At 47.6% G+C, this 13,519-nt stretch overlaps 1 protein-coding gene across 1 annotated transcript; it reads left to right on the top strand.

Annotated features, from left to right (window-relative positions):
• Window positions 1–1,377: 1,377 nt before the first annotated feature.
• NR0B1 (nuclear receptor subfamily 0 group B member 1) lies at window positions 1,378–7,094 on the top strand. The gene is made up of 2 exons (XM_047844193.1): window positions 1,378–2,576; window positions 5,815–7,094. The coding sequence occupies exons 1-2, from the start codon at window positions 1,388–1,390 to the stop codon at window positions 6,057–6,059; spliced, it is 1,434 nt and encodes a 477-aa protein (XP_047700149.1). The 5' UTR covers window positions 1,378–1,387; the 3' UTR covers window positions 6,060–7,094.
• Window positions 7,095–13,519: the final 6,425 nt, after the last annotated feature.

Below are 13,519 nucleotides of genomic sequence, written 5' to 3'. Positions count from 1 at the left end.
GGGAAACCAATACATTGCCCAAGGCCACAGAACTACTAAGTGTCAGGGCCAGAATTAAAATTGAGGCAATCTGGTGCCAGGGTTGGAGATTTAACCTCTGTGTTATAGGGCCGCTCACAGACAGAATAAAGTTTCAGGTTGAACGCAAATATGTGTCTCTCAGGTTTTCCTTTTAGGCTCAGAATGCCAGGCTCCAGAGAAACTACAAAAGGAAAAAGATAATCCTATACCAGCTGGTATACACTAGTCTTCAGTCCTGGACCCTCGACATCAATAAACAAACCTCCCATTTTGGAGAGGAGGAATTTGAGGACTAAAGGGCTGTAATTGTGAAGTTCCCCAGCTGGGTGGTGAAACAGTTAGTTATACGACAGGCAGGTGGTGATGTGGAGAGACCCACTGATCTCAGCGCCTGTGGAGAACTCAGGGAAGAAGCCTGCGTGGCAAGAGAGGATTAAAGGATCCAGGCTTCCTGAAACCTGTGTTTCTCATTATTCAGTTAGGAGGGGTGGAAGAAGAAATGTTAATTACACAACTATCCAAGGTACTACCTCTAGAAGAATCCAAAGTTCTCACTGTGGCAACATTTTAGCCCCATTTTGTAAATATTATAGCCCCAAACATTAGCCACTGTTACATCCTGGTCACTCTACCAGCTCTTTAACACAGCATCTATGACAGAGTGGGTGCTGGTAAATATCAAATGGATTAAACAAAAACGCTTTGACAGCATCCCTAGACCAGTGCTTTTCAAAATTTAAGGTGCATGCAAATCCCCCTGGGGACCTCGTTAAAATGCAGATTCAGAGTCAGAAGGTATGGCTGGGGACTGAGATTGGGCATTTCTACCAAGTTACCATGTAATGCTGATAGCACGGGTCCAAAGTCTATATTTTTCAAGTTCTCTGAAAATGAGACCTCCCTATACATATGCAAAACATAAGTTATGCAAACTTTGATCACTTAATGAAAGTATGCAAAGTTGGCGCAGAAAAAGATCTTCCCTCCTTTATTAGGCACCTCTGCCCTCCCAATAAAGGGAGCAAATTATATGCCCGGGTTCAAGGGAAAGAGTTCGAACAGTGCCCCCAAATACCTGCTCCCTGCTCTCTTCTCTGTCTTCCAGAGGCAGGGAACGGTGTAATGAGACGAAAGAAGGGTTCAGGAGCTCCCCTGCCTCCGTTCCTCCTCTATTCCCAGCTTTTAAGGAGCATCTGCCCCTTCGGAACCGCTGAGGTCAAGGGCGAACACACCAGAGCACAGCGCCGCGCCCCCCTCCGCGCCCTCGCCCTGGCGGAGACGGCCGATGCGCGTGCGTGCGCGCTTGACATAAATAGATCCCAGGCGGCCGCCACCGGACAGACCCGGGTTCCGGGCACCACGGGCCATGGCGGGCGAGGACCACCAGTGGCAGGACAGCATCCTCTACAACATGCTCATGAGCGCGAAGCAAGCGCACGCGGCTGCGGAGGCGCCCGAGGCGCGGCTGGGGGGCGCGTGCTGGGGCTGCGCGTGTGGCGCGGAGCCCCTGGTGGGCAGAGCGGAGCTGCCGCGGGGGCGGACAGGGGCGCTCCTGTACCGCTGCTGCTTTTGCGGGGAAGACCACCCGCGGCAAGGCAGCATCCTCTACTGCATGCTCACAAGCGCAAAGGAGGCGCAAGCGGCTGCGGAGGCGCCAGCGGCTGCGGAGGCGCCCAAGGAGCGGCCGGGGGGCGCGTGCTGGGGCTGCTCTTGCGGCTCGGAGCCCCCGGTGGGCAGAGAGGAGCTGCCAGAGAGGCGGGCCATGGCGCTCCTGTACCGCTGCTGCTTTTGCGGCGAAGACCACCCGCGGCAGGGCAGCATCCTCTACAGCTTGCTCACGAGTGCAAAGCAGACGCACGTGGCGCCGGAAGCGCCCGAAGCGCGGCTTAGGGGCGCGTGGTGGGACCGCTCCTACGGCGCCCAGGGCCTGGGGGGCAGAAATGCGCTGCCGGGTGGGCGGGCAGGGGCGCTCCTGTACCGCTGCAGCTTTTGCGGGGACGACCACCCGCAGCAGGACGGCATCCTCCACCACTTGCCCATGAGCGCAAAGCTGGCGCACGCCGCTCCCGAGACGCAGCTCGCGGCCCCTTTCTGGGACCCCCAGTGTGGCGCACAGCGGCGGGTGGCCCTCAAGAGTCCACAGGTGGTCTGCGAGGCTGCCTCGGCCGGCCTGTTGAAGACGATGCGCTTTGTCAAGTACTTACCCTGCTTCCAGGTGCTCCCTCTGGACCAGCAACTGGTGCTGGTGCGCAACTGCTGGGCGCCGCTGCTCATGCTCGAGCTGGCTCAGGACCGCTTGAACTTCGAGACCGTGGAGATCACGGAGCCCAGCCTGCTGCAGAGGATCCTCACCACCAGGCGGCGGGAGACCGCGGGCGACGAACCGCCGCCTCTGTCCCCGCTGCCGCCACACTTGGTACGGCCGCTGGAGGCCGGGCATTTGCCGTCTGCCGCTGAAGTCCAAGTCATCAAATGCTTCCTTGCCAAGTGCTGGAGCCTGGACATCAGTACCAAGGAGTACGCGTACCTCAAGGGGACCGTGCTCTTTAACCCAGGTAAGGGCGCAGCCTCGGCGCAGGCTTTTCTCTGTTCAGGAAAGCGCTGGGCAGTGCGTACCCGGGACGCAGGCACTGAAGAGTTTTCTGTGGTCAGGGGAGTGTCCAGGCACCAGCGAAGAATCGCGAGTGACTCCGCAGAGTTGGGGGAGCTCCAGAAAGCACTCCTAGTGGGTGGGCTGCTGCCAGACACTCAGCAGAGAGCAGGGAGGTTGTTTGATGAGGTTTATTTTTTCTCTACCCCTTTCTGTTACTAAGGAAGAGTTTGTGCCTGCAAGAGACAGGGCTGTCCTTACGCTCTAGTTTTTTAAATCCAGTAGTATAGCTTTAAAAAAAAAAAGTTCGCGTTCACCGCAAATTCCGCAACACGTCTTCCTGAAACCCAGTTCTGAAATTTACTAGAACTTTTTGTTCGAAGAAATGTACGGAGGCTGGCAAGAAAGTAAACATTACTTAAAGAGTCCTATACCATCCCCCGAGGGCACAGCCGTTCGGGACACTGGACTTAGTGTTTCATGGTTCTGCCCCTGAATGATCATTTTTACGGTCCTAAACAGCTGGACTATCTCATCCTCTGAGTGTCTTTATCAGGGCACCAAGGGGGCAGGGAAAAAACTCCAGCAGGGGCCCTGTCTCTTAGAGCTTGCAGAGACCTTAGGCACCTCTTAAGCCCCTCTACCGTTCATCCTTACTCCATCCCATTTGCAGGTTAGGTAGCCTAGTCCCACAATAACCGCCAGTGAGTCGTGGAGCCCAGTGAGTCGTGGAGCGTGGGTCTCCTGGGCCCCACAGGATGTCTGCTGCAACACTTTCAGGTTGTTACGTGCTGGACACTCTGCCCCACACGGTGCAACCGAATCATGAGAGAATATCTTCCTGGACCGCCCAGCACCTTTTCTTGAGTATGTCGTACTACGAGAATTGTGTTTGACCAGAGTCCCTCCAGAAAGGTCACATGCGGGCACAAAGTTTCCAGGCAACTTGAGTTGGGATAGTTTTTATAGTGTTCCCTGAACACCTTTTTTTCCTAACAGCAAGAGTCTGTGGTTATGTCCTTGCCTCCTGCCCAGTAGTTTTTTGAAAGGGTATAGAGCAGTATTTAATAGGATAATATTTCATTCAGAACTCACATTTCTGTACCTGGAGATCTCTGCTCATCCCAGCCATCATAGTACATCACCTTTTGCTGCTATCATTCTTTTCCAAACTTGGCTGTGGATAAGGAATGCCACGGAGTGTGGGGAGAGGCTAGTTCAAAGTCTTACCAGGCTCTTGCCTAGAGGTTCTGACTTGGTAGCTGTGGTCCAGGGCCTGTGAATCTGCATTTGTAGTAAGTGCCCAAGGTGGTTCCTAAGATCATTTGTGAAATAGCGTTTTCTCCTTCAGTCATTGTTGTTAAACATCAACCACATGCCTTGTTATGTTGGAATAAAGAAAGGCAGGGGCTCAGCTTCCAGAAGTTTGTATTCCACGAGTTCCCCTCTTGCCCTCCACCCTGTTTTGTATACTTTGGTCACACACACACACACACACACACACACACACACACACACACACACCCATCTCTCTCATTCTCTCTCTGCTTTTCTGAATCCTCTCACTGAATTTAATCAGTTGAGTGTGTTTCAAACAAATGCACCTGCTAATAAGCGTGTGGCCTTTCTTTGATGTTTAACCTTTTGTGTGTCCTGATCTTTGTGTTTAAACTTTTTTTTTAATTGTGGAGTCCATTTGTCTGCATTTTCTCTTTCCTGAATTTACTTTATAGGCATGTCTTTTGGGAGGGGGCAGTGTAAAAGGACAGTGAGCTCTGAAAGCAGAGGAAAGTGACAGGGAATTTACAAAATGAGGTTTTAAGGAGCCGTGAATCTGGACCTAGAGGAGCTTCACGTTGCTGGTGGTGGTTGAGGCTAGCCTCTTCTTGCCTACACCAGTGGAATTGAAACAATAATACGGGGTCTCAAGCCTGGCTAATGAGTGTAGGTACTAGGGGATGTTAATGTGTGTGGCCAGTATAGATGGAGTACAGATGTGGCTTTATTTAATTCTCAATATATCAGATACATTTGCCTATAATAGGAATGACTTGCCTATTACTATTAGTAATTTTTCAAAGAATGCTGGCTGGTCCTGCTAGTCTGTTGGTTACCAGGGTGTTATTGAAAGAGTTAACTGCTGGATTTTGTAGGAAAGGGAAGGAAAATTGATCGTCTTCATCACTGAGAACTTTTACACAGTACAATAAATTCGCAATTATTTAAATACAAGTTAAGGAACTTGACAGTAATATACCTGTCATGCAGCCTCAAAGAACTTTTAAAGCAGCCTCCTCTTACCACCTTCTTGATAAAACTTCCAGGCACTTTATCTTTCCTGCGTTGTATTTCATTCAGTTTTACTGGGGTTTTTCACACTATACTGCAAGGAGGTCAAGCATTCCCTGTCAGTAAAGTTACTTCTGAGCCATATGGTGATCCATGATGTTTGCATGTTTACTTTTTAACCTTTTAAAGACCTCTGACTTTAGTAGACCTCTTTAGTATTATTTTAAAAATGATTTTGCGTTAATCATTAGAATCAATTTTTTTAAACCTTCCCCAATACGGACATCACAGTACAATGAGCTAAATGGCCAGTGTTATCTCTTAAATTACTAAAGGCCTGGAGATTAGAATCAGCCTGTAGGCAAACAGTTAGGATGCAACTCAAGAGTCACTGTTTGTGGCTGTGAGGTTTACCACCACCAGCTGGCTAATCACTGTATTGGTGGGAAATTCAAGGGAGGATGCTAAAATATTTGTCATCTGGCAAAACCTGTAGTCATTCTCCAATGGCCTGTTTCCCATAGGTAAAATGTAGAGTGCTCGCTTCTGGAAACAATTTTAATGTCTTCCTATTTGCACAGTAAGTTGGAGCCTTGATTCATTAAGTGATATTCTACTGTCATATTGAATAAATGTGTATCTGTTGGCTCCGGCCTAGCAGTTTTCACATGTGAGGCTACAAACACAGTAACTATTAAATAACTATGTGATAGTTCATTCTTGGAAGCATTGCTTCTGAAAACTTAGAACTGGTTTGGCATTTTATCCTTGTTCTAGAAAGCCCTTTGCAGTAGGAAGCTTGAACTCTTGTTTAATGTGGGAAGGGGCAGAAATGGGTATATTTAAAAAGCGAGCCAAGGATGCTGAGTGAGCTATTTCCAATAAAGAGACTGTTCTCCCTTTTTCTCCTCCAGGCCTGCCAGGCCTGCAGTGCGTCACGTACATCCAGGGACTTCAGTGGGGAACTCAGCAGATACTCAGCGACCACATCAGGATGACGCACAGGGGGCACCACATCAGATTCGCCCAACTGAATAGCGCCCTCTTCCTACTGAGATACGTCAATGCCAATGTCCTTGCGGAACTGTTTTTCAGGCCCGTCATCGGTTCAGTCAGCATGGATGATATGATGCTGGAAATGCTCTGTGGGAAGTTATGAAGGTGTGGGGGCCACACGGGTGCAGTTGACAATGAGAGAAAGAGAAGGAACCGGAGGCAGAACAGTGTAAAAAAAAATAATGTAAAATAGACTTATTTTTCTATGCATATTTTTGTATTCGATTAAAGAAAAACTTGAATTCTAGACCCTTAGAAAATCCTCTGATCCATACTGTTTCATCATGAAGAAAAACGTTTACCAGCAGGTAACACATCTCTGTCCATCTTTGAGAAGAGAGCAGGATGTTACTGTCATAACCTCTTTTCACACTTTTAGTGACTCTCTCCAGTGAACCTACTAAAATCAAATCTGTAATAGTAAGTTATAATAAATGTTAAGGTGTTAACCATTAACTTGATTGCAAAAAAAAAAAAACCCAGAGCTTAAGCAAGGCTTCAAAAAATATCAAAAACCTAGCCCACAAAAACAAAAATAAAGTTACCTTTGGAGGTGGCACCATAACATTTAATGTGAAGACTCTCCTTGCACCAACTGGAGTTAAGTGGCAATCTGTGAGCACAGAGACACCTGAAAGTGAAGTCAGAGCTTTTCAGAATTTTAGTTTAAGACTTTATGCAATAAAGTTCAACAAGAAACTTGTATTCTATACGGAGGAGCTACAGTTCTAGAAAGCTCAACATTGTTATAAACCCCAAATGGTATCTCATCTTTAAGGTACATTACATATGTAACTGTCACCTTGAACAAGCGTGGCATAAAATTATTAAGGGACTTGATTGTTGACTCTTGCTGCCCCTATGAATGTAATCTGTATAACTAATTCCTCCTTATCCGTGGATAAAACTTAAGGCATTAAATGTTTATCCACTCATAGGTAAGAAATTGCCCATTAGTGATAAATACATCTAGCCCAGGCTACTGACCCGTTGCAAGAAGCCTTAAACTTTAGTGCAGACCCCTTTAGCGGTCTGGCGAATGCCTGGACATCTCAGAATCAGGGTCTGAGAATATCGCAGCAAATAAAATACTTAGGATTGCAAAGGAAATGAATTGTGTCAAAATATAATAAAAATGTTAAATTTTAAAAGTATTTTAAAATGTATAATGTATATGCTTCTTTATCAACACATTAACAAACTGGTGGCAGGTCTAATATCTACCTTCATTTCAAAGAATGGGCCAATATCATTGAAATTTCAAGATAATTCACAACATCTACAATATGATAAGAAAATATGACCCTTCCATTGGTGACTGACTGCATTGGGGGACCCCAAGATCACCAGCCCATTAAGATGTGCTAGAAGTTCTCATGGGACACTGCATACAGTTGTATTCAGGGCCAAGGCTTAACACGGTGATGTGGGCAGGGTATACAGCCGGCTCACAAGGGGAAGAGGCACAGGCAGAGTACAGAGGAAACCATGTGTCCATATGCAAGTTTCCTCTTGCTTTTCGCTTCCCATGATGGGTCACACAGAGCACACTATTCCCTAGCAGTGAAAATGGAACATGTATGTGATACTCAGAGTGTAGGCTTTTCATTGGGGGCCACTCACATAGACATCTTTTACCTAGCACGTACCAAAATTCCAAACACACAGAAAGCAAGCAAATGCTCAGTATAACCCCCACTGTTGGCACATTCTAGGCCCGGTGAGTCACTCTCAGGCTTGACAGAAGGTCAAGGAACGCTCCAGACTGAAGTTCCCCCATGTCGGCTAAGGGTCAGCCTTGCCAGGAGGCTGAGGACAGTCTCACTCTTGCTATGTTTAAGTCATCTGCATAACCCACTCCCTTGGCCCACGGCCAAGGTGTCTTTACACAATTATCATCAGTAGGACTCCACACAACAGGTTGAGGCCAGCCTCCAGTAGTGGTCACCCATATGCCCTCTGGAGGTTCTGGACTTCGCCAGTTAAAACACAGACCATGAGCCACAAAGCTCTTCGAAACCCAAGTGGCTTCCTTCATAACTTCCTGTATGAACCCCTTTAAAAAAAAAACCTGGCCTGAGGAGTCGATTCTGGCCCAGCAAGGCCTGGTAGGTAAGAAGAAGCTATCCCCAAGCCCTCCAAGGCTGAGGCAGTGTCACGATAGGGCACACATCCATCTGAGAGGTACAATCCCCCAGGGTACATGTGTCCCTGGAAGCAAAGACCTTACAAAGTTCGGGCGCCCCACACAGGATGTGCACTGGTCATGCGGTACATGCTACTGGGGGGGCCCCCAAAGTGGCTCCCCCCTCCCCGTGCCGTGCTGTCTCTCACCCCGGGGGTTCTCAGGTGTGCCTTTCAGAGGAAGTGCCCGATGTGACCAGCTCTGAAGAGTTCCATCAGCAACACTAGTCTGTCGCCTGCTGAGTGTAGACGGCATGTGGGAGTGCTCTGCCGGTCCTCTGGAATCTGAAGCACTCACGGTCGGTCGCTGGCACAGGCGCCATGGTTTTCCTCCAGGAAGAGGGGAGAGCTTCCGGGAGCAGTTCTGGAATTAAAAAAAGATCATTTATGGTCTGCCTCCACTGCCATGCCTCCCCGTATACCAAGGTTTCATGGTGGTTTGAACATCACTGTGCCCCACTCGCTGATCCTAACTTTACAGTCTCTCCTAATCATTTCTTTTTTTGCCCAGACATTTCGTTTGGAAGGGTTGTATGCAAGAGGGACACGAGCATTTGCACGGGATAACATTTCTATTCAACTTAACCGGAAAGACACATCATATTCAAGAACTGGCCAGGGTAAAGAAATGGCCAGGTTGAAATCCTGATTTTTCAGTATTTTTAAAAAATGGGTTCACATCACCTCTCCTGTCCCCAGACCTCTCGTCCTGGTCATTTATCTGGTGAGCAGCCTAGAAAAGATCCATCCCTTTTCTGGAGACAGCTGCACTGAATGATCCAACCGCCTAAGGTGGGTGCAGCAGGAGAAAGGTGAGGGGTTGAGTCAGACTATCAAGTCATTGTTGCAAAATGCAACTAATCTGGAAAGCAGAACATGGTCAACAGCAGTGACACATCCTGCCCCCAAGGGGTTCCAGAGTCAGATCTGTCAGAGGTGGGTGGAGGGTCACACACACACACACACACACACACCCGCCCCCAGCTGGCAGCTTTCAAGAGGAATCACAGGTTAGGAATGCAGTCACTGTCCTCATCGGAAACACAGAGCCCTTCTGAAGCTTCATTATATACGGTCTCATTGGAGAACAAGCCCTTTCCTTAGGCATCCCCAAGTGACCCAGCTGGTCTCACCACCATCCATTTACATTTTCATAACTACGACCCAATAGAGGGGTGTCCTAAATTTCCAACAGTCCCAGAGTCTGACTTCTGATCCCTGAGCCTATATCTGCTTTCAGTTGAGCACAGCTCAGTGCTGGGCGAAACAGCCCAGGGCAGGCAGTATCCGGTTTCAATTTGGGAGTCAGGTCCAGAAAAATAGGATCTGGAAAGTCAATAAATCAAACATGCCAGCAGCTTTTCCTCCACAGTGGCGAAGCTGAGACACTGTAGGGCCAGGCACTTGTGTTCTAAGTCCAAGTGATGGGCGAGGCTTGCCCACGCACTTTTTACCTTGTCGGTCTTAGGATCCAAATTGCCCCATGCACGACTCTGCCCACCAGGGGCCAGAAAACCATCAGCTCCCAAGGGTCAGAAATCGGATTTTACAAGAACTCATTAGCAAAATTAAAAAATGCTGTATAAAATTCCCAAAGTGTATCTTCATCTGGACATTGGCTCCTTTTTACCTGAGACTCCAATAGCCAAAACCATAGCAAAAATCATCAGTTATGGAGACTTGTTTCCAATATTATGAGTTCAAATTTCAAACCGCCCACCTGTGACAAAAAGCAAGGGAGCTGTGGCCCATTTACACTTAGTTTTTGCAGCTATCCCCGGTTGAGATGACCCCTCTAGCATTTATGAAATTGAAAGCATAACGTTCTACATTATTTTTTTAATCATCTATCCAGACACAAGAGCCACAAAATGCAAAGCTGTGATTTAAATTTCCTTTAAAAAAAAAAGAATTACAAGTTTATGCAAACCCCTGACATTAAATTCACCATTTACAGGGTTCACATCGCGGCTGCCAGGAGAATCCAGCAGGACTATGGGCGGGGACCGCTGCAGTAGCAGCTAGGCTGAAAAAAAAATGGCTGGGGTGTTTTTTTTCTCATTCTTTTTCCTCTGCTTTATCTAAAGCCCTGCTCTGGCCTTTTTTCCTCCCGCTTAGAGGACAGAGCAGGCACAAACTAATTTTTATGTTTGGCCCTTTCTCCCCCTGCCCAGAGGAAGGAGAGAGACAAATAAATCATCACCTGAGCTGTGGCTGTTGTTCCCTTACAGTAGCTGGAGGATCCAGTGAGTGAGCCAACTCTCCTAGGAATGGATTCTTTTGACATTGCATACGTTAACTTGGACCTCTGATCACAAACATGCCGCATACCATGGGAACGCCACAGCCACTCGCCTACAAGGGTTTTGTCATGACCTGCCCCCACCCCACCTCTTTCTTTCCCCAGAACGAAAAGAGGAATACTCTGGCTGTATTTCAGTGGGTTACGTAAGTCAGCCAACGCCACCATTGTGTTGGAGGTCCCCGTGACCACCCCACATGCAAATGTTTCGCTAGACGGTCTCAGGGCACTTGCATATAGCTGTGATCACAGCTAATTTATAGTGAGGCAGAGAAGATAGCCAGCCAGAACAGAAAGGAAAAAGACATAGGTGGAATCTGAAGGAATCTTCTGCAGCCTTCCTTCCTCCCCTGAGGGGTCATCCAGGATGCACTCTTCTCCCTCGACCCCCCCTTCCCCCAAACAAAAACTAGCAACGTGTGTGCACTGTTTCTTCCCCAGGGAGCCCATCAGAGACTCAGCGACCTGGGCTTATACTAGGGCTGCTCACAAAAGCACCATCCACCGCTCATGTAAGAACTCCAGACTCTGAGCAGCAAAGCTGGTGCTCGGCAGAGGCCACACTGCACAAACAATCCCGGTTCAGGGAACCACCCTGATCACTGAGCGAAGGGTGGGAATACTCCCGAAATCAGAGTCCCTAGATTTAATTTTTTTTTTAATGTTTATTTGTTTTTGAGACAGAGAGAGACAGAGCACGAACAGGGGAGGGGCAGAGAGAGAGAGACCCAGAATCCGAAGCAGGCTCCAGGCTCTGAGCTGTCAGCACAGAGCCTGACGCGGGGCTCGAACTCACGGACCGTGAGATCATGACCTGAGCTGAAGTCGGCCGCTTAACCGACTGAGCCACCCAGGCGCCCCAAGAGTCCCTAGATTTAGCCATGAGCCAGCCTTGCTAGCGGGTCTTTCGAAGGATAATGCTCCTGGGCTTGCTGTGGTAATTCTTTTCTCCACAGGCACTGCTAATGCTTCTGTGTTGTGTTACATGCATCCATAATTAAAGGAGAGGCTACATTTCCGTGAGAGGTTAACAAAAATAACTATTTTGTCCCCTTCAAGTTCACAGAAAGCCCAATTTCCATCCATCGGCTCCTTCAAGAGAGGGAAAGTCCACCAACTAGTGATTCAGAACCAGTGAGATTTGGTGGCTCATTTTTTTCCCAGTCTGAGACTTTTCCAAGTTTCCTGCCCACAGCAGACAGCAGGGGCTTCTAATCTCCGCCCCCACTTTGTAGCTCTAGTTGTACTTCCATATTTGCACGGGATCACAGCGTTGGAAGGAATCAAGGAGGAAGAAGAAGAACAATACAGAAGAGTTCTCACCTGGCTGATTCAAATCTTACAGTTTTCTCCGGCCACAGCAGATGTTTCACGTTGACTCTCCTCGTGGGCGTTTGCAGAGATTATTTGGAGAACTTTCTTCATGTTTCCCTCAACCCTGATCTCTTTGCATCTTCTTCAATTCCTAGAGAGCTCGCTGTCTCTCCAGCTCCTTCTGCTAAGTCTTTCCACCCCGCCGGGCAGCTCTTTGGGACAGGGTCGAAGATACACCTGTGGCAGCATGCCTGTGCTCTCTCTCTTCCCCGCTTTGGAAAGGAAACACTCTTTTTTGTTGTTTTTTCAGTTTTGTGTGTGTGTGTGTGTGTGTGTGTTGTTTTTTTTTGTTTTGTTTTGTTTTGTTTTTTTGCTCTTGCAAGCTTTGAGAGTGTGGTTGCCCAACTCAGCCACCGGTTTCTGTGCTCTGCTCTTCTGTGTTCTCCGTAGCCTGTCTGTTGCCCTTAGATTTCCCGGCGAGAGACCCACACTAATCCATGGTATTCTCCAAACTGCAAGGACACTGATTAGCTCTACAAGTTGCCTCCTTAAAGTCCTTTGGTTGACTTCAGTTGCAAGGGCAAGTACGTCTGCCACTCCACCTTTGAGGTACCCTCAACTTTCACAAAGGGCTCCCTCAAACATTCCTTTCACCTTCCCCATTTCCATACTCAGATGTGGGCGAGGGATCAAGGATCATGTTAAACTCTGTGCTTCCGGCATCGTGACTGTAAACCTCATTCAGCTTCTTGCTCTCTCTTTGGGCCTCGGCAGAAACTTGTACAAGAGTCCTCTTTTAACATCTGAGTACTAATGTGCATTCGTTGGCGTTCTTTTCCTGAGCACTTGAACCTAGGGTCACCATGTGATCCCCGCGAGGGTCTTCTCTTGGCATACAGGATATTCCAATCTTTGTCTTGATTTCACCTTCTTCTCTTTCACTCTCCTGTTTTTAAATTCTTTTTCTTATAAAATTATAAGGGAAGAGTGCAAGAAACGATTTGAATGTTTCACGAACACTGCCATGGCTGTGGAAAAGCAGTTCTGAGGTTCCAGTGGATACTTCACAGAGCTGCTGATACTATCTGTAAAGATTAGTTCGGTTTACAATATTCTTCTTTACAATTGCTAATATATCAGAGACGTTCACACCTTAGTCAGAATTATTAAATTACATGTCCTTCCTTTTGAAGGACCACCAAGACTAGGTGCACTGAATAAATGGGAATAAATGGGAGTTTGTCCCTACCGAGGGAGAAGAGGATTTTTGGATTCATCTTCTTAGGGAATTTCCATCTGGATATAAATAAGAGGTTGGTGGAAAGATGGGGGGGGGGGGGCAGATGAGAGGGCCTGACAATAGGCAGAAGAAGGTCTTCGGATAGAAGTCACCATGACCTAACTCACTTCCTACTTAGAAATTCTGTCTGGGTGACTGCAGTGACCCCACTTTTGCTGCCCTCTTTTTTTCCATCATTGGCTAATGGCACCCCCTGTGACACTATAGTTACTGTGTCATTTTGACTCGTTTTCCTATTGCATTTTGGGAATATATGATGAAACTTAGCCACTGAAGTGAAGGGGAGTGACAGACTACTATGGAGAGAACAAAACCCCATATATATTTTCTACAGAAAACAGAATGTAAAGATAAGTAGAACAGAAGTAGGAAGGTAATACACAGCAGAGGATGGGCGACAAAATAATCAGGAAAAGGGGAAAAATAAATTTGTAATATAAAATGCACGTCAGATTGACCTAAA

The sequence above is a fragment of the Prionailurus viverrinus genome, chromosome X, assembly GCF_022837055.1.
Source record: "Prionailurus viverrinus isolate Anna chromosome X, UM_Priviv_1.0, whole genome shotgun sequence".
Taxonomy (NCBI): domain Eukaryota; kingdom Metazoa; phylum Chordata; class Mammalia; order Carnivora; family Felidae; genus Prionailurus; species Prionailurus viverrinus.
This window is presented reverse-complemented; position numbering and strand designations above follow the sequence as displayed.